Source organism: Phoenix dactylifera, chromosome 6 (genome assembly GCF_009389715.1).
Source record: "Phoenix dactylifera cultivar Barhee BC4 chromosome 6, palm_55x_up_171113_PBpolish2nd_filt_p, whole genome shotgun sequence".
Classification (NCBI taxonomy): Eukaryota; Viridiplantae; Streptophyta; class Magnoliopsida; order Arecales; family Arecaceae; genus Phoenix; species Phoenix dactylifera.
Genome location: NC_052397.1, coordinates 715792 through 739206, shown reverse-complemented (window position 1 = coordinate 739206; position 23415 = coordinate 715792). Strand labels below are relative to the sequence as shown.

General features: G+C 42.1%; 1 protein-coding gene across 2 annotated transcripts; it reads right to left on the bottom strand.

Annotated features, from left to right (window-relative positions):
• Positions 1-5408: 5408 nt before the first annotated feature.
• LOC103703740 (protein RER1B-like) lies at positions 5409-22309 on the bottom strand. 2 transcript variants are annotated; one of them, XM_008786693.2, is made up of 4 exons: positions 21819-22309; positions 21285-21658; positions 6275-6455; positions 5409-5729 (listed from the first exon to the last, which is right to left on the bottom strand). In XM_008786693.2, exons 2-4 carry the CDS (start codon positions 21632-21634, stop codon positions 5679-5681), a joined length of 582 nt encoding a protein of 193 aa, XP_008784915.1. In that variant the 5' UTR covers positions 21635-21658; positions 21819-22309; the 3' UTR covers positions 5409-5678. The 2 variants fall into 2 exon arrangements, with proteins under 2 accessions (XP_008784915.1, XP_008784918.1); XM_008786696.4 differs by having other exon boundaries at positions 21285-21694; positions 21819-22243.
• Positions 22310-23415: the final 1106 nt, after the last annotated feature.

Below are 23415 nucleotides of genomic sequence, written 5' to 3'. Positions count from 1 at the left end.
CCCCTTCCTCTATCCCCATACCAGCAGGGGCCTCCGCTAGATCAATTTGTCTTGCTTTGTTAGCGTTAACTAATCCAGATATTGATAATCAGTAACTTCTGAATTTCCTGATGTTCAATTATTGTTCATGAAACAGTTTTTCTTCGTAAATTTAGATTTAATTGTTTGAACTGGTAAATTTTATGAAGAAATCTGGGTAGCCAAGTGTAGCTTTCCCATGCCAATGCTTCCTCAATCCTCTTATCCATATGTCAATAAAGTAGAAGTTTCTCAAAAAAAAAAAAATCAATAAAATTGAAGTTGTTTAAGGATCATTCTAGATGGATTAGGCCTGTTGAGATTAGTGTAGGTGTTGATATACTCAAGAGAGAGTCAATAAGGGAAATCTTCCCAATGAGGACATTTTAAGGACCTGCTACATTTGCTAGCGGGGGAAGTTAGAGGGATGGGTCATAACAAGTCCCTATTTTTTAGCGATAACATAAACTACCTCTCATATGGATTTCGTTATCTGTCAAAAATAGGGATTAATTGAGGGATTGTGGGAGCACTCCTTGAGTGGTCATTGTGGTAGGGTGCTTTAATCTTCGTGTGGTGTCTATGGGCTTTCGTCAAAGAGCAAGTGGGCATTGAACAATGGGTGATCACAAGGTGAGTTCAATGAAGGGGTCCTCCGGTGGTGAGGATCGGCAGACTGTGAGGCAAGAGGAGAGTAATATGACGTGGATTGGTGTTGTGTAGGGGCTTCCCCAGCTACCCGGCTGGACGAGCCACCCGATCTCAAAGATTGAGAAACTCCAACGCTACTTCACCGAGGTCTTGGAGCTATAGGAGGAGCGCGTGGAAGCATCTCGGCAAGCTTGGGAGAAGACGGTGCTTGTATCCTGGAGTTTGGGTCGGAGAGTCCCTGCCGAGTGGGTCACCCGCGACCTCAAAACTCGGAAGAAGCTCGATTACGATGTGGAGGTGTTTCCATTGGCGGAGGACCAATGTGTATTCCGATTTAGGAATGAGGGTGATCGGGATGCGGCCCCGGTCGATAGTCCGTGGCTGGTGGCCGGACAGCTGCTGCTGATGAAACCGTGGGTTCCAGACTTCATCTCCGGAGTGGATAGGGTGAAGACGATGATGGTTTGGGTCCGGTTCCCCTGCCTACTGCTGGAATACTGGGAGAGGGCGTCAATCTTAGAGATCACGGCAGCGGCCGGCTGGCCGCGGGCTCTTGATAACTTCATCGAGCAACTACGAAAGCTGGGATACGCTCGGGTGAAGCTGGAAATCAATGCCCTTGATCCGCTCAAATCGGGGATTCTAATATGGGGGTGATCTAGGGTGTTCTGGTAGAACTTTGTCTATAAAAATATGCCGTCGTTTTGCTACTAATGTGGTAGAATCGGTCATAAGGAGGAGTGTCGGTTCCCCTTGCCGGCGCCGATGGTGGACCATGGACGAGGTAGGGTGTCCCCGATTCTCATGGTGGTGGAGACGGACCCAAGGACAGCGGCCTCGGCGAAGGAGGAGGGGCTGAATCCAACAAGGGGTCTGGTGTTCGGGCCGTGGCTTGCGACGGCCAAGATCTGACAACCTAAAGGTCCTAGAAGTGGTGCTTGGCCGAGGAAGACAACCTAGTCAACCCTGTAGTCAACCTTTAGACCGAGCTCGTCCTACGTCGGGCCGAGCTCACCGCGCATTAGGCTGAGTTCTCCAGGCTCGCCGTCGGACTTGGCTGGCAGAAGCCGACGAAGGTGGCTCATCGGTGGTATCCAAAGAAGGGGTATTTCATCCCGGACTTGGCTCAGAATGGCGAAGAAACGAGGCAACTAGATTTCGAGCCGAAGTTAGGGGTCGAGTCACGGAGCGAGGCGGATCGAGCCCAAGGCAAGGGAGTGGTGGACCGGGCTAGTGGGCTTGAGTGCGTGGATGAGGTGATGCTGGAGGCCGGTTTTGGCTCGAGCCTCAAAGGGACAGGAGCCCACCCACGGAGCGAAGGCCTGCGGGATGATAGGTTGTGGATCCGGGACAACCGACCCATCTTAGGCCCAATCTGAGGTGCCCCAAAAGCTCGAGCGGTCGTCCTCTTCCTTGATGGATCGCACCGAACTACTCTAGCACTACTGATCACCCTTAGCAATGGCGGCCATGGTAGGAGCACGACCTCCAATGGAGGTCGGTACAGAGGCGGAGCATGACGGAGGGGCCAAGGGAGATACTGGATCGGACTGGATGGAAGGTATTGCCACCAATTGCCCACAACAACCACTGATGCCGGCGGTGGATGACGAGTTTGCTGCGGGACCGGGAGAGGCAGCAACGCTGGCAGAGGACGCCAACCATGGTCAGGATTTCTAGAAAATCAAGGCTACCTTGGGAGGGGAGCAACAAGACTCTGGTAACCATGGGTTGCCCGAGTGATGTGTTACAGGTGATGGGCGCCCGGTGGGGGCCAGCGCGGGGATGGGGAGTGCTGGTCAGGGGGTGGGCTCATATCCAATGACATGAAACTGGTGATTTGGAATTGCAGAGGGGCTAGGAAGCATTCCTTCTCGGCCACCTGTAGGAGGTTAGTGTATATGAATGGACCAAATGTTTGTGTTTTATTGGAGACAAGGTTGTTAGGAAGGAGTCTTCAACAGGCTAGGCGTCGATTCCCTTCTTTGTGGGGCTTCTTTGTTATTGAATTCCAAATTACCCATGTATATTGCGAGGCGAATGGGGTTACTGATTGGGTTGTATCGTTTGTTACACAACACTCTAGTGTATGAAGTTGTAATAGCTATGAGTCTTCACCACCCCCTCTTCGCTCCCTTCTTCTTTCTGACTTTCTTGGATGTATCTATACTAGGACGGAACGATGTATCCGGTTTTCCCAAAAAAAAGAAGAAAGGGATTAACGACTTTCACCGATGGCCTAAGAAGTGAGATTATATGAAGTTTCCTATCTGCTCCCTTCTATAGTGGTGTAAACGAGCCAAACATGAGCCCGGGCCAGGGCTACCTCTAGCTCCGGCTTGTTTAATATTTAATCTTATAGTTGAAATACATTCTATTCTACATAATCTGTATTATATTATAATAAATAATTATAAAATAATTATTTATATAACTAATAATTATTAAAATAATATATACTATAGAATTGGACTTGTCTATACTCAAGTGTATCCCTATTCATATTCGGTTAGATCTAAATTAGACAATAGAGGTCCTACATCAATAAGTCGAGCTATTAGATTTGATCTACTACTTTTAAACTGCGTATACACCAAAAATCATATGATTTGGAGATCTTAGCCTATGCATCAAGTGGTCAAAAAATTGGACAGTCTAAATAGCATGAAAATTTTTTTTGATCACTTGATGCATAGTCTAGGGAACTTAAAATCATATGATTTTTGATGTGTTTAATTTAGAGATAATAGATCACATCCAATAGCTTGGATCATCAATGCGAGGCCCTCATCGTGTCATATAAACTTGATCAGAATTGAGTGGAGATCTACTTGTGTGTAGTCAAATCTAGTTCACATAATATACATGTAAATTATTTTTGTATGAGTAGTTCAAGCTAAGTTAAGCCATGTCAGTTAAGTGTAGCACTAGCTTGGCCTGTTTCTTTACCGAATGAGTCAAACTCAAGCTACTTCGCAAACAGCTTGCTTGTTTGCCGGCCCTATGCTTCTAGCTTCTAGTAAACAGTAAGTTAACTGGTGAAGCATCGAAACTTGCCTCCATTTTACAGCTCCCTGTGTGGTATGAAGTCTCTCTCCTATCCCATCATGAGTAAGAATCAAATAAAAATTCATTCAGTAAACTTGCCTCCATTTTACAGCCCCCTGTCAACAAGACATGATCCTACTTCCCCTGTGCCTGGAGGTCGCACTGGTACTGTTTGGAGCAGTCAATTGGAAGCTGATTAATGACATTGAGATTAATATTCTATTGTAGGTTATTTTTGATACGTGGGAGGTTTCAAAAGTTGCTAGTGAATTTATGCATCCTAAAATGATTATCCAGGAAACACTGTTGCCCTTTCAAAATTAAAAGAATTTGTTTGAACTTTTTGTGGAATGACCTTTTGTTGATTTAACATCCTACGATGTAACAATTAAGCAATAAGTTTAAACCCATTATATATTATAGTAGACTTATTTTTTTCCCCAAGCAGAAGCTTGTTGAGCATTTTCTTAGGGGAGTTGAAGCTGATCTGAGAAGAGAGCTTTATTATTGGAATGCACACTGTGTGAGGCGAAAAAGATCTTGGTATTGGAAAATGAAAGGTTTAAAGTGATGTAAAATTTTGCTTTTTAAAGAAAGAGGATGAAAGATCAGCCCCTTGATTTGATCAAGTTGAAGAGTTGTGTACAATTTGAGAACTAAAATTTGCAGGATAAGAGATTGCCAACTAGAACCAGTAAGTTGCAGAAACTGAACATAATTGATGGTGCTCGTAAATTAGTATGCTAATTCATTTGTGCTTTTTACATAAATATTTTGAAATTCTTATTTATTACGTGAACGAGGCCTTGCTTGAAATACTAGTGCAAGGAACAAACTGGCACCCATGAGGTGATGAGGTGTGCCCTGCCATTTTGCGTGCGCCAATGCATGACAAGCACTGTTCTGGTATGGCTTATATTGTGCTAGCGCCGATATTAAATTTTCAGACATGGTTTGCTTCATGGCGAAGAATGAGACGTGATGGCATGACAGTAAATTGGGAGACAAGTGCTAGCATGTGAGAATGATTTGGCTATTGATCGTCTTTATCCTGCTGCGGAATTTGTCGCGGAGGTCATGAGCATCCAACAGGAAGAGGTTTTCAGGGCTGCTGCGTGCGTTGAGTCAAGCTTCAGAGGGTTGTATATGTTTCTCTAAAATTTTGTTTTGATGCCCTTATAACGAATTTATGGAGTTGACAATTTACAGCAGGCACTGAAAACATGTTAATGGTAGTGGAAACCTTTTCTTTTATTTAGAAAAATTTCCGATGCAATCCTACCAAAATATGGATACTGTAGATCACGTTTTAAGTGGAATGCATAACCTCTCACCTGTACCAGCAAACCAAAACAGTCGCAATCGTCTAGAACACCAGCTTCAGCTTCATTCGCCGAGGGCTGGTAATCACCTGTATCAATTCATTGATTGTCATTTACCAAACTACCTAAAATTACACGGAAGGCCCCGCAGATACCACCGGGAAAGCCACTAGGTTTTCGACATTATGCTTTCTCATCGACATGAGCAGAGTACACCAATTAATGATGGCAGCTTATCACTTATCGAAAAAAATTGATGGTAGTCAATCGCCTGGGCAATTAATGAATGCGCAAGTCCAATAAATTACTGTAAAAAACTGAAGTTGGGTAATGTTAGTATGGTCTCTCTACCTCTCAACAATAAATAAATAAAAGAAACCTTCAGCCTATTTATACAATAGGTAACATCAGATTCCATTGAAGAGCAGAGAATCACAACATATGGGCATGAAAAGATGTAATCCATGACAGACAAACAAGGGACGCCCACAGGCAAGCAAAATGAATATGCAACTAAAAGTAATTGCTCTCCAAATTACAGAACATAATATATGTATATCCAACTTCAGCAATTAACACATCAAATATGTGAATGCCCATTCTGCCATTTCTGCCTCTATTGCTGGAGTATCGTGGAGATCAGTCCTTTGACAAACTGCTGCTTGCAGAAGTCTTCTTGCCACCATATCTCTGACCCAAACAAAACAGGTGAGAACATCGAAATAGATAAACAGGTAACTATATACATTCTAACGATATGTAAGCTAAAAAATAATAAACTCATGTGCTTAACCACATTAAATTGCTCAAATCATTTAGGTATGCTAAAACATATATTAGGCAGTAACACAAGGGCTAAACAGAACTCAATTTGGAAAATAGCACATTCAACAAACAGAGAAAAACGATTAGTTGACTACTATGAACAACATAGATCACTGCAGTATTGATATCAACAATCAAGTCAATCAAGCAGAAGTGCACAGAAGCAATGTTGCCATCTCTCCCTATGGACAACAGTTGACATCAGGTGCATGTCCAACCTACTTGCAGAACCGGCTGTCTAATGATTCAACAGTGCAGCTGACATGCTTTCATACTGTTGAAAGAAATTTGCTTTGCAACCTTATACATCCTCATTCAAAGCTTCATAATACTAGTATTGCATAATATTTTTACTTGTAGAAACTGGGACAGCAATAATAAATTTTTCATGTATTAAAGCTAGTTCATACCTGCTTCCCCATGCTAAATGGCACATATTTGTATTTGATCATGTGCAGAATTTGCCGCTTCATTGTCAGGACGAAAAGAACAATCCAATAGCACAGAAGAATGGGCCAAAATACAGGAACATCAAATACAGAGAAGAAAGTCATCACAAATGCCACACAGAAGGCTTTTGTTATGGAATACCTGAAGAAAACAAGAAGAGATTAGCTGCCATTAAAGTATTCACTGCCCATGGTTGACATATCTGCTGAATTTATAACTGAAACAAGGACGGCACACATACTTAATCATTCTAAAAGAATTGATGAATGTTAAACTAGGTTTATGGAATAAGAGCAAATTAGTAAACAAGCATGTGTAATGCACTTTCAACAAAAAGAAACCAAAACAAGTCCATAATCAGGTCCAATAAACAATCAATTTTACAGTATGATTGGTTTCTTAATCTGAATTTGTTATCCAAAAGAAATAGAAAAATGGTTCTATTATATTTATTTAAAGAACACATTCCTCAGCAACTTAAGAAAAAAAAACCTTATATAATGGCAGAAAGGCCCTAATTTTTTTATATGGTTCCAAACGTTGAGGAATCAATAGGCTCAAACGTATAAGTGGCAGATATGAGAAACTTCCAGATGAAGGGGTAGTAAAAATACAGGAATGGAATGAGGCATGAGTACAATACCAGTACTAAAGTTGCACCATTTGACAATAAAGTGAAAGAACTGATTAAGGTGCTATAGTCATGCAATGAAGATACAAGACCCCTTAACCAAATTTATTATCAGGTTGGCACAGGATTGGGTACCAACCAACCCAGAAACTGAAACTATTTAGCTGTTCTAGTCTAAATTGACTAAAACCCCACCCATCCAAAAAAAGAATTGGGTTTGCATCGGGCGACGACCGGGCGGCGGCGCTCGCTGCTGGGCCGTGGGTGGTGGCGGGGCAGCTCTTGGCAATGGAAAAATGGGTTCCCGATTTCATTCCGGGCACCCATTCGGTGAATCGATCGGTTGTCTGGGTCCGGCTGCCCGGGCTCCCTGTTGAGTACTGGGACATGGAGGCCATCAGGGTGATTGTGGCGGAGGTGGGGAACCCCCTGGAGCTCGACCGATTCTCCCATGAGAGGCGGCGCATCGGGTATGCTAGGGTTAAAGTTGAGATCAACGTCCGGCAACCGCTGGTCCCGGGGACCATTGTCCAGGGCGTGCAGGCGAGATTCTGGCAGACCTTCGCCTATGAAGATCTGCCGGGGCTATGCTATCGATGCGCCCGTCTGGACCACTTTGCCGGTGAATGCTGTTACCAGGCCCCGGGAATGCATTCGAGGACGGAGGCGGAGGTCCAAGGCACGGAGACGGAGGGGCAGGGCGAGCCTGCTAGTGGATCGGACGGAGGCGGAGGTCCAAGGCACGGATCGGAAGCTCCCCCGCAGGTAATGAAGGTTCGGATGACCTTTGGTCCGTGGATGACGGTGCCCCGGCAGAGGTACTGGAGGAACACTGGCGCTCCGGTCGGTGTGAAGAAGACGACGGAGGCGGCCGAGACGGCTCGGCGAGCAAGCTTGGTGAAGCCGACCCCGGAGACGGCTGAGGTTGAGGCTGACTCATCGCCGGACACTGAGGGGTGGCGTAAGCCAAAGAAGGTCGCCCGGCGAGGGTCGCCGGGGAAGGGGTCGGGGCAACCGGAACCCGGTGTGGCGGCGGGAGTTCAGATGACTGAGTTGACTCGGCACCAGGACCGAGTGCCGGAATCGCCAACCAGACCCCAAGACCCAGGCCCAAGTCAGATTCGCGGGCCGAACATATCTGCAGGCCCACTGGACGTGGATCGGGCCATTCATCGGGCCGAGGCGGGGCCTGTTGTGCTGAAACGGGCTCGTAGCCCAACCAAGAAGTCGACTGGCACGGCCCGTTTGGCACGGTACCCTTCCGTGCCAAACGTGCCGCGGCCGGCGATGGCAGGCCGGGGAGCTGACCGGCGGAGCTTCCGCAGCCGGAGTTTGTCGCCGGCGGTTGTGGGAGGAGTCCGGTCAACTGATGGGAAGCCCTTCGTTGCCGCGTCCGGTGGTACGGTGAAGGGGGGCCGCGACGTCAAGGCGGTGGATCGGCCGGGGGACTCAAGTTCGGCCTCTACATCGGCGGCCGGCGGCGGGATCCCGGCGGAGGCTCCAGTGGATGGTTCGTCCTGTTCTGGAGGAGGGGAGATCATGGATACGGGAGACCCCAGATGCTTGCCGGCCGACGGTGTGCAGATGAAATCGGTCAGTCCGGATGATGGGGGAGGTGGCAACGCTGGCGGCTCGGCTCTTGCAGTGATTGCCAAACAAATGAGGGAGGCTTTGTCAAAGAAGGTGGCGGATGGGTCGTCCACAGAGGAGAAGGGGTCACGGGTGGTGGATGGGTCACAGGAATCTGAGACTCCACCAAGCACTGTTCAGCCGTTTTTATGAAGGTTCTATTGTGGAATTGCAGGGGGGCGGGGAAGCCGTCCTTCAAACCGGCTTTCCAGAGATTGGTTAGTCTTCATGATCCCGAGATTTGTATATTATTTGAGACAAGATTGTCGGGAGGTAGTTTGGAGCGGGTCAGGCATGTTATCCCGAGATCTTGGGGTACCTATGCAGTGGAGGCGCAGGGGCTATCTGGAGGGATTATTGTACTGTGGAGGATGGGGTCGTGCAACATTGATGTTTTCCACCAGTGCAGGCAGCAGGTGAATATAGTGATATCAGAGGGCAATGCTCCCCCATGGGTTTTACTTGCAGTATATGCAAGTACGGACTATAGGGAGAGGAGAGTGTTGTGGGAGGAGGCCACAAGCCTCATACAGCTGGGGCACCCGGTGTTGGTAGCAGGGGACTTTAATTGCATTGACAGTCCAGTGGAGAAGAGGGGCGGTAGGGCATTCACCAATAAAATTGAGGTCAGGGAATTTCAGAACTTCTTGATGTCTAATGGGCTAGCTGATCTTGGATTCACTGGCCCAAGATTTACATGGTGCAACAACCAGCAGGGTCAGGCCAGAGTATGGGAGCGGCTCGATCGAGTATTTGCCTCGACTGGATGGATCCAGAGATTCTCAGATTACTGGGTGCGCCATTTGCCTAGAATTGCCTCTGACCATAGCCCCATATTGGTGAGTACTTCACATTTTATTCAGTCTCATTCTCCATTTCGATTTGAGAAGGTATGGTTATCCTACCCGAGGTCGTGGGAGGTAGTGAGGGAGGCCTGGAGAACGCCTGTTCGTGGGAGTGCAATGTACAGGGTGTCTCGGAAGCTTGAGCTGACTAGACGCCGGTTGATTCGGTGGAATAAGGAGGAAGTGGGGAATCTTTTCAGAAGGGTGGAGGAAGTTGAAGCATCTATTACTAGGGCGCAGACCCAAGAGGATAGTGGTGGAGGATTGTCGGAGGAGGACCAGGGGGAGCTTAGGGGACTCTTGGCCATGCATCACTCTCTACTCAGGCAGCAGGAGGTATTCTGGAGACAGAAATCGAGGGTTCAGTGGATCCGCGAGGGAGATCGCAACACGAGATTTTTTCATCAGTCGACTATCATGCGGAGGCAGCAGAATAGGATTCGCAGGATCAGGGATAGTAGTGGGCAGGAGTCAGAGGATATGGAGGTTGTCAGGAGGACACTATTGCAGTTTTTTCATGCCAGATGGACTGACACAGAGCGACTGGATGTTGATGGCTATGAGTGGGGATTGGTTCCAGAGGTGCAGATCACCGAGGGAGAGAATGCAGCATTGAGCAGACCAGTATCAGATATGGAGATTCAGGAGGCCCTATGGTCTCTAGGGGAGGATAAGGCCCCAGGTCCGGATGGCTTTCCCCCACTCTTCTTCAGGAGGTATTGGCAGATCATTAGACAGGAGATTCTACAGGCTGTTCAGCAGTTTTTTGCATCGGCTTCGATGCCTACGGAGTGGAGGCGGACTTTTATCACTTTGATCCCGAAGAGACATGACCCAGTAGAGCCGGGCCACTTCCGGCCTATCAGTTTGTGCACGACTTTGCACAAAGTAGTGGCTAAGGTACTGGTACAGAGGCTGAGAGGTGTTTTGCCCAGGATTATTTGTCAGGAGCAGGGAGCTTTTGTAGGGGGACGTTCGATTTCTGATAACGTCCTCTGTGCCCATGAGTTTATGACTGATCTGCAGAGTGCTCCCCGCTGCAGGAGTTTGATGGGGATCAAACTGGATATGGAGCGGGCGTATGACAGGATGAGGTGGGATTTTGTTAGGCGGTCCTTGGAGATGTTTGGATTCCACCCACAGTGGATTAGATGGATTCAGGGGTGCATTCTGGCACCATCTTTTGCATTATTGATAAATGGCTCCCCATCGCGGTATTTTGAGTCATCAGTGGGTCTGAGGCAGGGTTGTCCATTGTCACCACTTTTGTTTATCATCTACTCGGACTTTTTGTCACGAGCACTCCGCCATGCAGCAGTGTCACAGGAGATTGAGGCATACAGGCCGGCGAGGGGCGCGACAGGTATCTCACATTTACTTTTTGCGGATGATTGTTTACTACTGACCCGCGCAACTCGGAGGTCAGCTCTGACTGTTAGTGGAATCCTGGAGGGATATTGTGGAGCTTCAGGTCAGATGGTTAACTTATCTAAGTAAGCCATCAGCTTTAGCCCGAGGACTGATCCTAGGGTGAAGGCATCCATCATGAGCAGATTGGGGATCGCCGAGCAGGAGGGGACCCTTAGATACCTCGGGGTCCCGATTACTGGTCGACGTCTACGGCAGGGGGAGTGCTCGTCCATGGAGGCGTGTATCAGACGGAGACTGGAGAGCTGGCAGGTGAGCACTCTTTCGATGATGGGCAGAGTTACCCTACTGAGGTCAGTTTTGAGCTCTATTCCTGTTTACCTACTGTCTAATACACTGGTACCGGTGTCTGTGCTCCGGAACCTGGAGAGGTTGTTCAGGAGTTTCTTATGGGGGCACCGTGGGGACAGAGGGGGCATCCACCTACTGGCTTGGGAGGTCATCTGTCAGCCAACCAGTCGGGGTGGGCTGGGAGTCCACTCTCTTTTGGAGCGTAGGGAGATACTGGCCACTAGGCTGGCAGTCAGATTTATTCTGGAGCCGGGAGGTATTTGGGCTTCCTTGCTGAGAGCGAAGTATGGTGACCCCATTACTTCGGATACATTCAGAGCCGGACGTGGATCTTCCTTTATTTGGAGAGAGATATGTACTCGTGCCCCGGGGGTGCTGCCTATGATCCGATGGGAGATTGGGGACGGTCGGACTATCAGTATCCTAGAGGATAGATGGCTATCGGAGGGCAGATTGCAGGATTGGCCCACACTGATGGATCACGGGTGGCTGGAGGGGCGCACACTGAGTGCTTTGTTTGTCCAGGGGGAGCAGAGATGGGATGCAGACCTCGTTAGGCGGGATTTTGATGATCAGCTGGCAGATAGAGTGTTGGCCTTACCGATCCCGATGGGGATGGCAGTGGATAGGAGGATATGGAGTTTGTCCGGGAGGACGATAGTGAGCTCCCGCGATATTGCGCAGTGGAGAGGAGGAGTGGGGACCCGACACTTTGATGGTGCCTGGATCTGGAGACTACGTGTTCATCCACGCATCGCACTATTCCTGTGGAAGGTAGCATGGGGTTGTCTACCCACTAGGATGTTCTGATGCGACGGGGAGTACGGATAGCTGCAGATTGTGTTGTCTGTCCGGAGGTGGAGGAGTCTATCTATCATGTGCTAGTCGAGTGCCCGCGGGCTGTTCAGATTTGGAGGTCTGCAGGGATCGCCTATGACCCGGGACAGAGATGGTCGTCCATAGCCGAGCTCATCCGTTTTCTGGAGTTCCCAGGGGCAGGACCCGGGGTGGAGGAGAGAGGGACTCGTATTGCATATCTGGCTTACCACTCCTGGTTAGACAGGAATGTACGAGTCTTTGAGAGTCGCAGCTCATCCCCGAGGGCGGTGGTGGCCAGGGCCTTTTTGCATGCAGAGGAATTTTTTAGCACTACTGTTAGGTCACCTTTCAGGTTGGCCAGGGACATCTGGGGTACCCCGACCGCTCTTGTAGCGCCCATCTGTTTCGTATCCTGGGTACCCCCACCCCCTGGCTTCCTGAAGGTGAATTTTGATGGTAGTTTGGCAGCTGACGGAAGTGGTGGAGGTGCAGGCTTCGTCATCCGTGATCATGATGCCAGGTTAGTGGCACTGGGGGGGGCAGCGGATCTTCGATGCATCGGTGGTATGTGCGGAGCTCCGAGCCGCATGGGAGGGCATATCTTATGCGAGACGGATATTGCATGCCGACCAGGTCATTCTTGAGGGCGACTCAGCCACTGTGATTGATTGGATTAGGGGTCGTGGTCGTGCAGGTGAGGGTAGACCGTTACTCATGGATATTCGCGGACTTTTGCAGGCGTGTGGAACCCATCAGGCTACACACGTCTACAGGAAAGCGAATTGTGCAGCCGATTGGGTCGCTTCCTATGCGGCTCACCACTCTGGTGGCTTTACTGTGCGGGAGCCCGACACTGTGCCGGAGTCTCTTTTAGATTTACTTGCTTCTGATTTTGTAGGCCGTATTCATACCCGTAGGGTATGAGCCGCCGTTGCACCAAAAAAAAAAAAAAAAAAAAAAAAGAATTGGGTTAGGCCCACATCTTCAGATACCAGCAGGTGAGATTTCATAAGACCCATTGGGTCTATGGGCTGAGTATAAGCATGTCAAGACCTACCAGACACTCATTGAATTTGATCATAACTTCAGCTTGAATAGATCCATTGTTAGATTTTTGAGTTTTTTAAAAAAAATGCTTATGGCCCAAATTTATTGCACAAATTGGCCAGTCATGCCGATCTTTCACCATTTCATAGTTTCTTCAATACTAAGAAGCACTTTGCCTAGGTTAAGCTGCAAAATTTGTGAATATTTAAAAGCATTGCAATATTTGACTGGTATCAACTATCCCACATCTTAAATCTTAAACCTGATAATCATATAGTTAAATTGTCAGACAATGAAAAGTATATTGTAATCTAAAATGAAGCAAAACATAATTATAAACTCATCAAATTATATACACACATGAATGCATTCCACTGATACAAATATTGTCTTGACATTAAACTGCCAGAATGATATACTCAATCATCCAAAAAAATATATTATACTTTTAAATGATATCTTGTTTGCTTATTTGACTAACTTATTTTCTTTTTCTAGCATATTCTCTTTTTGAATTTTTAATATTTTTTGTCTGACACTAGAGCCAAAACCACTAAGATTGAAAATCATATTTCCAATACCAAAATTAAAATGGAATTTCTAAACGTGCAAAATCTCCTTACCTTGTGACTTCACAAGGCTACATCGTAAAGGCTCAAGCAACTTTAATAATAGACTCACCATTTGATCAAACAATCTGATCCTCTTGAAATGACCTGTATTGCTACCATTCAGCATTCAAATGTCTTCATATGCCTCTTTTACCCCACTTAGGCCAGATTCCCAATCACCACAAAATATACTTTCCTATATTCCAGGACTGACACAGATAAAACCTCCCCAACCAACTTTAAGGAAAGACATTAGAAGTTTCCAAGCTCCAGGTTCCTGACCATCATGTCCTCAAAAATACTTTCATATTAAATTTCCAGACATCTCAACTCAAGTCCAAACACCTAACTATCTTACACATGCTTATCGGTAAAACTCTCCTACCATTAAAAAATTCATTTTATGATCGTCAAGGTTAAAATTTCCAAAGAAGGATCTCTGCTCATACTTTATATGTTTTAAAAACAAAGTAATATAATTATTTTTCTTCTTTAAAGAAAACAATATTTGACATTGGAATCAATGATTTTTTTTTCAGGGAAAAGTATGGAATATAATCATGTCACATATGTACTGTTTTACATATCCAAAACATATAAATATAAGATGCTTCATTTTACTTTCAGTCATATCTGTTTTTCATACCAAGGCAAGGATATCTCTACACTCTTGAAATGCATTTTCCAAACTCATAGTGCCTACTTACCACTTGTCTACAGCTCCAATTTCTTTTGAATTTTGCACTATAGCTTTCCAACCTCAAGATTAAATACTACAGCAAGGGGACTGAAGCTATATCTGGCTTTCACCACCCTTACTTGCACGTTCCAAAGCTCGAATAACTTGCCAATCATTGACAACATAAGCCGGAACCTTAGCTTCCTAAATCTCTGTTGATAGCACACGCAGTTCGAATTGATTACCTAGAGTCCCTAGGAGACCAACTCTAAGCTCAAGGAAAATGTCGAAATAAGCTTTTACGCTGGTCCATGATTTTTTCTTACCCAATAGTTTAATTCAAGGAGAACCAGAGTAGCATCAAATATGTTGACGCCAGAGAAAGCAAGATATATTGCTTTCAGCTTGCTGTTTTACCAGCCTTTGGTAATCACATGTAGCAGCCCTTTGCTGCTGACAGGAATTCTTAGGGCCTGTTTTCGTATTTTTGTTGTTTTTGTGCTTTTATTTCCCTACAAGTGAAATAGTCCATGGAGTTTGATGTTGGAGATTGCATTTGCATGGAGCTTCTGCCAGTCCTTGCTTTTATTTTCACTCTTTCCCTGAAAGGAACAAATCTTTTGCTGCCAATAGCTCTAATGGTTTTACAAACAATTTAAACAACAAAGGGTTTCATCAACTTTCTTCTTACACAACTGTTCAGCCTTGTTTGGTTTTTTTCTTGGACTTTTGAAAAACAGAAGCAATACCTAATGGGCCCTTAAAAAATTCCAAAATGAGGGGCTTCATTTGCTGTGAAGAACCTTGATATCTGTCATCACAATCTATGCTAGCACATAGTTTTCTGTTTTCGAAAAAAAATGGTGGAATATCTACAAGTAACCTATAAGCCAGTCCAGCTATCATATGCATCATGCTATTTCACTCAGAAAATTAGCACTAAAGTCACCAGCTAATCATTACCAAGCACTAAGTCAAAGTACCTCTTTGCAAGTGATACCCTATAAATGATGGCATCAATTACAAACAAACAAGCAGGCTCCACAGTGATACCAAGTAGCAAAAAGAAAGTTTTCTATATTCCAGTAGGTAAGCAAAAGTGAAAGCCAAAATAAAACCAACCCAACACACTACTACTCCTCCCAACTAACCTTAATGGATATGCCTCCTTTCTCTGAATCTAGACAAATCCATAACAAAAGACTATTCAGCTCATCAAAATTCATCCCAAGGGTTCTTTTACTGATTTACATGCTTGCCAAGTTGATGGCCTGCAAACCTACATCTCCATAATGTTTCTCGTCCCTGAAAGACTAACATGGAAGTCAAAGCCCTAAAAATCAACATATAAGAAATAATGACTTTCCTATCAAGAACAAATCTCACTCCTCAACCAGGAAAATTTTGATCTTCGTTTACACCATCAAGACCAAATATTTCATGTTGATCCTAACAGATGACCAAATAGCACAAAGGGATTCATCAAAGAATTATAGCCCCCAAGGGAAATCATCATTCATATCCTAAAATAAGAATGTTATCGCAAGCTGGGAACTTATATCACCACTAAAGTTTATAATGTATATAATCTATATTAATCAACTAGCCAGCTTGTAATTGCAACATATCTACCATCATCATCATATTGCAAGAGAGTGTATATCATCACCATATTGCAATTGAGCGTATATTACATGATACAACTGATATTCCCGCATCAGTCCCTCTTTGTTGCTTGGCATGTCTCACTATACTCCTTGAACCAAGATAAAACAAAGTGGTGGAATTGGATCTCCTTATTTCATACTTAAGAACCCTTATGAAGTAGTGATAAACAATACATCCACCCTACTTCAGTTGACTTAAATCACCAAAAGCATTTGAATCTAATTTACAAAGAACAGATGGTTCCTTCTTATAGATAAGCTTCTAATGTGAATCTAATTCATATGCACTATGTTAATTCAGATGAAAAATATGATGACATCAGACCCGTCAGTGACATCATCATGATTAAAAGAAATCTAAAACAACCTTCAAACATCTATTTTTCTTTAAAAAAAATTACAAGTTATCACAAAACCTCAAATAACCAAAGAGCACAGGCACTTCTCTGCTACATTAGACTCAGAACAATAATCATTACTCCCAAAGAATCTCTAGCAAGTTTAGTCTGGTGACCTAATTTTGAAATATTTATAGCTAACTCCATCCGATGTTTATCTCTATATCCAATCTCTCTCTGAGTAATGACGTATAAATTTAACTAATATTTCAGGGTTAACCAAAAGTATAATAAGACCCATATAAACAGATTGGGAACTAAAAATACCAATAGCAGAGCCCCAGAAAATATAAAATATAAATGATATAGAACCTGTATATCTTCCTTGATAGAAACAATAATTAAAACACAATGCAAATAAGTCTTTTTTATGAAATAACAATTTTCAATATGATCAGACTAAATCAAACAAGTTCATAAAACACATGAACAAACAAAACAAAATTATCACTATTAAATGAACCTATGACAGCATATACATACATATATACAGGTATAAGTGCACAATCATATTGTATTTATATATTAATTCTTAGAGAAAAGTTTTTCACATATAGAGTCTAAGTAGAGGTTTTTCAGGATACAAAGCTCAAAAATTGTCAAATACTAGAGATAGCAGCTTGCTCCCAAATCCTTGATTTACACTTATTGACAACACGAAAAAGAAAAGGATCCATCGCATTGACAAATTACCAGAACGTAAAGAGAGAAAATAAAGCAAAAACCTTAACAAAAGAACGAATTTTAAATCAACGAAAATATTAAGTGTTTTGTCAGAAAAGACAACTATTTAAAAAAAGATAGACTTCAAATTCAAAACATATTGTTTGAAAAACTATTCAAACTTTACCAAACCTTCTCATGGTCCCAATAAATTCATAGAGATATCAATTTCCATGCTTAAAATGCAATATGTGTGCAGCAATGCTTCAATTGAATATAAAAATTTTGCACCTAAAGTGTGCACGGATGGTCTTCTTCATTACTTCCATATGAAGATCTACATTAGAATAATGTTGGCGATACTTGCATCCCACTTGAAGAATCCATGATAACACATATCAAAAAATCAGAAAAGAGGCAAGCACTATACCATTGAAATTTGTTGATTGTAGATTTAAAAGTTAGGTGGAGATGCAACTTATAAAATACTTGTGACCATGTTTTACAATCTATGGGAGAATCATTAATTTACTAGTATACTCCCATGTCATCTTCTTAAGATACATGGGAGTATACACCTCCCCTTGTACACTTAAAAGAAGTCACAACCATTGAAATCTAGAAATTAGAATGACATTATGAATAAACCCATCACTAGTAAGTTGGCAGTTAAAAAAAGAAGCATTCATGAAAAAACATAAAAACAGTACATCCTTAAAATAATTTTGAAAAATATTATCATATATATAACCTAATTAACATCATTTCATTCGTCTATTTCCTCTTATTCTTTTTTTTATCCTCTTTTCAATCAGACATTTGGATATGAATCGGCATCTGAATCTGAAGACCATGTCCATGCAGCACTGTATCAGGCAATCACTATTTCCCATGGACATTCCTTATCTATTTAGTAACTAGCGCCTTTGAAGCTTGCTCTCATAAAATATTATTTAACCACGTCGTGACCTTAAAACTATTAAGTTGAGATCTTCTGCAGACAAGAAGAATGACAAGAAGAATGCAATGCATAATTTGCACTCAGAAATTCACCAAAAAAGGATGGAACAAGGTTGAGACTGGTTTTATTTTTCAATCTTTAAATAAATTATCAATCCTTGCACAGTTCCAAAGTGCTCCAATAATAAATTACTTTTATACCAAAGTTTCTGCAGTACTAATAGGCGAGGACAAAAATTTTTATCATTCATCTATATAAACAAGTAAAAATATTAGCAACATGCAGCAATGAAAAGTTTGCACATTGAGTTAACTTGGAGAAAGTGAAAATTGTGAAGAACTGACAGATATTCCCCATTCCCCAGGGCTAAACATGATAAATTGATTTATTTTGAACAAAGCAACAATACCTCCACTTGACTTTGAAGCCTGTGAGCAAACGATAATAAGGGCCCATTCTTTGGTGGGTAAATAACAGGGAAAAGTTGGTCAACTTTCCCATTGACCAACTTATCCATATTCTTGTGAAACCCAGCCTATATAGTAAAGAACTATGCCTAGTCCACTTGACCGGCCCAGATGTTAAAGTTAGAGTAGGAGACGGAAAAAAAAGAATAGAGCCATGTTCGACTTGGAATAGAAAACAGACTCCTCCATTCTAATTTTCTATGAGAGCTAGAAAACCTAACTTCCAACGGCTATTTAAAGACCCTCATACCCCCTTCGCACTCACCACCAACAGATTTTGCTAATTACCACTTCTAGACCACCGCCAGTTCCTTTCTCCTCCTTTTGACTTCCAACGATCTTAGCCCGCAATGCTCACTGAAGATTTCAGTTGAGTGTTCGTTAGAATCTTAGGTTCCGAGAGAGATTTTTGAAATTAATTGAATCTATAGTTTGGTTTCGCTCACAAGATAAGTAACCTAACACTTCAAAATGTGTTTTCTAATGACCTTTGAAAAATTATAATTAGTTTATTAAATTTGATTATAATCTTCTGTTTTATATTTGATTAAACAGATCAAGCATGCTGTTATTATTGTTCTAATTGTTCTAAAATATGTATTTTAATACTTTTGTAATTGAAAAATTATGGCTGGGTAATTTATGAAATTTGTTATATATATATATATATATATATATATATATTCTTAGCATGGCTATGATCAGGCTCCACCAATGAAGATTATTCGTTGACCCTATCGACTAGTAATATGAGAAACTAATTTCGACATCGAGCCACCGGTGATTAGAATAGAGGTATTTGTTATGTGGCACCTTGTGCACCCAGTATCTAGGGTTGGAACCGAATTGAATATAGATCGAATATTGGTACATCCATATCCATATTTGTTTTGTCTGATGAATACGAATACGAATATTAGTCGGATGCAAAAATTCATATGCATATCTGTTTTCAACAGATATGGTTACAAATCGGATACTAGAAGTATAGATATAAATACAAATATAAGTTGGATGATTAAACTTTATGACCACAAAATCAAAAATATTACTAAGTGGATGGAAAATCAAATAAATTGCATGTTAATGTGGTTATATATTTTTCTTAAAAGTTGATGAGTTCTATATAAAATTAAATAGGGTTACAAATAGAATCGAATATTCGGATACAAATCGGATAGTTGTCTATTCATGTCCATATCCAGTTTTCTTTGATGGATATGAATACGAATGCAAATATTAGTCGAATGCTCAAATTTATATCCATATCCGGATAGATTCAGTTACGAAAACGGATTCAAACGGATATTATCCAAACCACTTTCACCCCTGCCCGTACCTGCTATCTGACCCATGTCATTGAATTACGTGGCCGTAGCCTGATGTTGAGTCTAGTATCAGTTTATAAAAAATAATTTTCGAAAAAAATGTGTATTATTCGAGATTTAATTTATTCCGAGACAATATCATGTTATTTGATTATTTATTTGTTTGGTATGCTTAGACCCCACTTTGGTGCATTATATTGCTCACTGGATTGATGTAGCTCATTATTCTTTTTTTTCATTTTTCAGATCCTGAATCATGATTGCTCGAAATTTGGAAGTGTGCTAGATCTTCTAGAGATATTTATGATTATTTGGATTTCTAACTTAGTTTAATTTAGATTAGTTCAGTTTAGTTTGAACGTTTTATTTGATTTGAATAATAATAATTAGTTAGAATATTTTGACTTATATTACTTTAGGATAATTGATTACGAGAATGATTTGATTAGATCCTGATTAAATTAATTTTCGAGGATTGAAGAATTATTATTGCTCTGAGATTATTTTGATTTGATCAGTAGCCTTGCATGCTTGTATAATCTGCCCTGCAAGTATGTGTCGTCTATTATGCTTTATATTCGGGGTGTGGTAGTTTTCATGCTTTTCCAAGTGGGTAAGTTATTTTCTCATGGGTAGCATTTATCCATGAGGAAAAAGTCCCACCTAGGAGGTGGGTAAGTCATTTTTCCATTGTAAAATAACCATTTTATAATAGAATATAATATTATATATACATAATATTTTTACATAATAAATATATAAATTATATATATATAGACAAAGAGTATAATGAAAAATATGGATAAATCTTGGCAACTTACCTGGGAAAGTAGTAATGCAAAATTTCAGAGTCACTTTCTAATGTATAAAAAAATATGGGTAAATTATTTTTCAGTCTAAATGTTCTCTAAAAAACACTTACCTAAAAAAATACAAATTTCCAAGTAAGTTTTTACGCCCCCGGCCCTAAACGTTGAACCACAAAGTTGCTAGAGAAGAATGATGCTGAATGATGCTGAACTTAAAAAAACATTCAAAGAATGATATTGCCAATGAGGGTCAACATCAGGTTGAGAGCATGTCATAGAACTTTTCTAAACTATGATGGATCCCACAAGACACAAAGTTTCCCAGTTACTACGATCAACGTATGGTGTAGAATTTAAAAAGTCGCTAATAATGCTTTCGTATAAAGGAATATAAAATAAGATAATTATTTTGACAACTAGAAAATGACAGAAAGAAGATTCATAAAAGTAGAAAATGACATGAAAAGGTAATTCGAGAATTGCTACAGATAAAGAATGAAACTAGGCAGCATGTCAGTGACACTAAACGTCAGAGCCCAAGTAAATAGAAATTTCATATTACTTTTTTCTGATAAATATCTTTCTGAATGATAATTTCTACTCGAGAAATTAAAAGCAATTACTAAATCCGATTATGAATGGAAAGAAAAGGAACAATAAAGATCCTGAATTACAGTAAAAGACCCCCGGAGTTTACCAGAATTTGAACTCAGGTAGGCGGCGAATGAAGGGTTTGAACTCATCCGAACCCCTCGTAGGAAGCGCAGGCTCATCAGAAACTTCCAGCTCCGGATCCACCATAGGGGACAGAAACCCAATCAGGAGATTCAGCAAGTAGATCCCAAGACCGTACGTCACAATGTAAAACCCCTGCACATAATAAACACGGAGCCAATAGATCATAGCAACTCCCAGCGTTCCCAGCCATCTCCCGAGCGTATGGGGAGTAGATCTGTCCAAATAATACTGAAACGCCCTGGAAAAATCGTTTCTCCATTTCGCCAGCGGTACGGAAGCGGCGGCGCCATCGCCTGAAGATCCCTCCATGAAAACTAGAGCCTAACTGTACGCCTAAAAACACCGCCGTGCAAAGATTTCAGTACACATCTGGGAATTTGGATTCCAATAAGGCATCCCGAAAAAACTCGAGGAAATCAAGAAAGAAGGCGAGATCGTGTGATAATTAGCGTTCTTGATCAGAAAAAAGAGAGAGTGATTAGCGGAAGATTACCACGAATGTTAGGGTTTTCAGGAAGAATTGGCTACGAAGCGAATCAACCAGCAGCAGCTCAAATGGAGAGACCTACCAGCTCCTTCCACGTATCAAGAATCCGAGGAGGCAGATCTGGCAAACAAGCCCTAGAATCCCGCAAGAAGCGCCGGGCTTCGAGCAGAGAAGGAGATCAGGGTTCGATCCGCAAGCAAAACCTGGGAACGCGAAGGACAGGCGGTAGAGGGGCGAAGGGATCCGTCGGCAGCCGGCGAGATTAGGGTTCCAGGGGAGCCGGAAATAGGCCCCGGGAGAGGCGAACTGGGGTTAGGGATAGGCTTAGGCTTTCGCCATGATGGGATCGGATGAGGAGAGGAAGCCGGGGAGAAGAGAATGGAAAAGGCTTGAAGGGCCCCTGCGACTATTTCTACCTATATATCGTTAGAAGAAGACGGACGGAACGAGGGCCAGAGAAACGAGAAGCCAAATAACATCCTCCATACTGGTGAGTCCGCCGATCCGAATCTGGGCGAGATACGGGATTCATAGAGAGTCCAATTCGCTGACTCGGTCCCGATGGGTGAGTTGAGCGAGTCGGGCTGTTTTCTCTGTCGGTTGCGACCCGCGGATCTGGAGAGCCCACTAGGCTTGTAGACTAGATATCACATTTATGTGTTATTTTACTGAGGATGGAAGAGCAGACGCTAATACTTATATTATTTGTTTTGGTTTATCCGGTTTCTTGTCTTTGTTGGTTGATGGAAAGCAAATCTATCCAAATAATTAGTATATGAGAGGCATGAGAGTGTAATATAGCAGAAGCTATGATGCTAGATAGATCCAAATTTTATTGAACTGATAAATGCAGGGAGCTCATTTTTTGATTAAATAATATATCTGTAGTGATGTTTCAACTATTTGCTGGTGAAATATATATCCTGGATTTGAACTGATGATCAAATATGTTTATGTGTTATATCAGCTAAAATATTTTTATCTTTTACCCAATGAACACGAACAACTATGTATCTATTCATGGAGGATAGAGTGCAAATGTAAAGTATTGAGATAAAAATACATGCACTTTTGCATTCCAAGTAAAAAAAAAAGACTAGTTAATGAATGAATGGACTTGCCTTTCCTTCGAATCATAATGAGCTAATCTATTTATTATACAAGAAGGCACTCTTTTAGTAGAATAAACAATGGTGGTGCATATATTAAGGATCATAGACATGAATTATTATGGGTTTGTCTCTAGAAATTTGGAGGTTTTTCATTACAAAAGATATGTCGGTTAAATATGAAACTAGTTATGTAGATACATAAGATGAACAATCTTAAAATAACAAGATTGGTAATTAAAATATTAATTGAAGATGCAGCCTAAGCAAATAAATAGTACTTGATACACACACATATATTTTTATATATGCAAGTATGAACTAAAAAGTATAATGCCTTGTGAGGGTTCATTTGGTTGGGCAGGTCAGATTATGGAATAATTTGACAATTTCTAAGAATCATTAATTTAAAAAAAATCATTACAGGAAAAATAATTTACAATATTTGATTAGTACAAAAATTACTCCGAAAAATAGCATCAGAAAAAATATTG

Coding starts and splice junctions, on each gene's coding strand:
- LOC103703740 (XM_008786693.2), bottom strand. CDS start 21,634: ATGGAGGGATCTTCAGGCGATGGCGCCGCCGCTTCCGTACCGCTGGCG. Junction 6,456..21,284: donor CTACCTGAGTTCAAATTCTG/GTAAACTCCGGG, acceptor TGTTTTCTTCAG/GTATTCCATAACAAAAGCCT. Junction 5,730..6,274: donor CATTTAGCATGGGGAAGCAG/GTATGAACTAGC, acceptor TGTTTGGGTCAG/AGATATGGTGGCAAGAAGAC.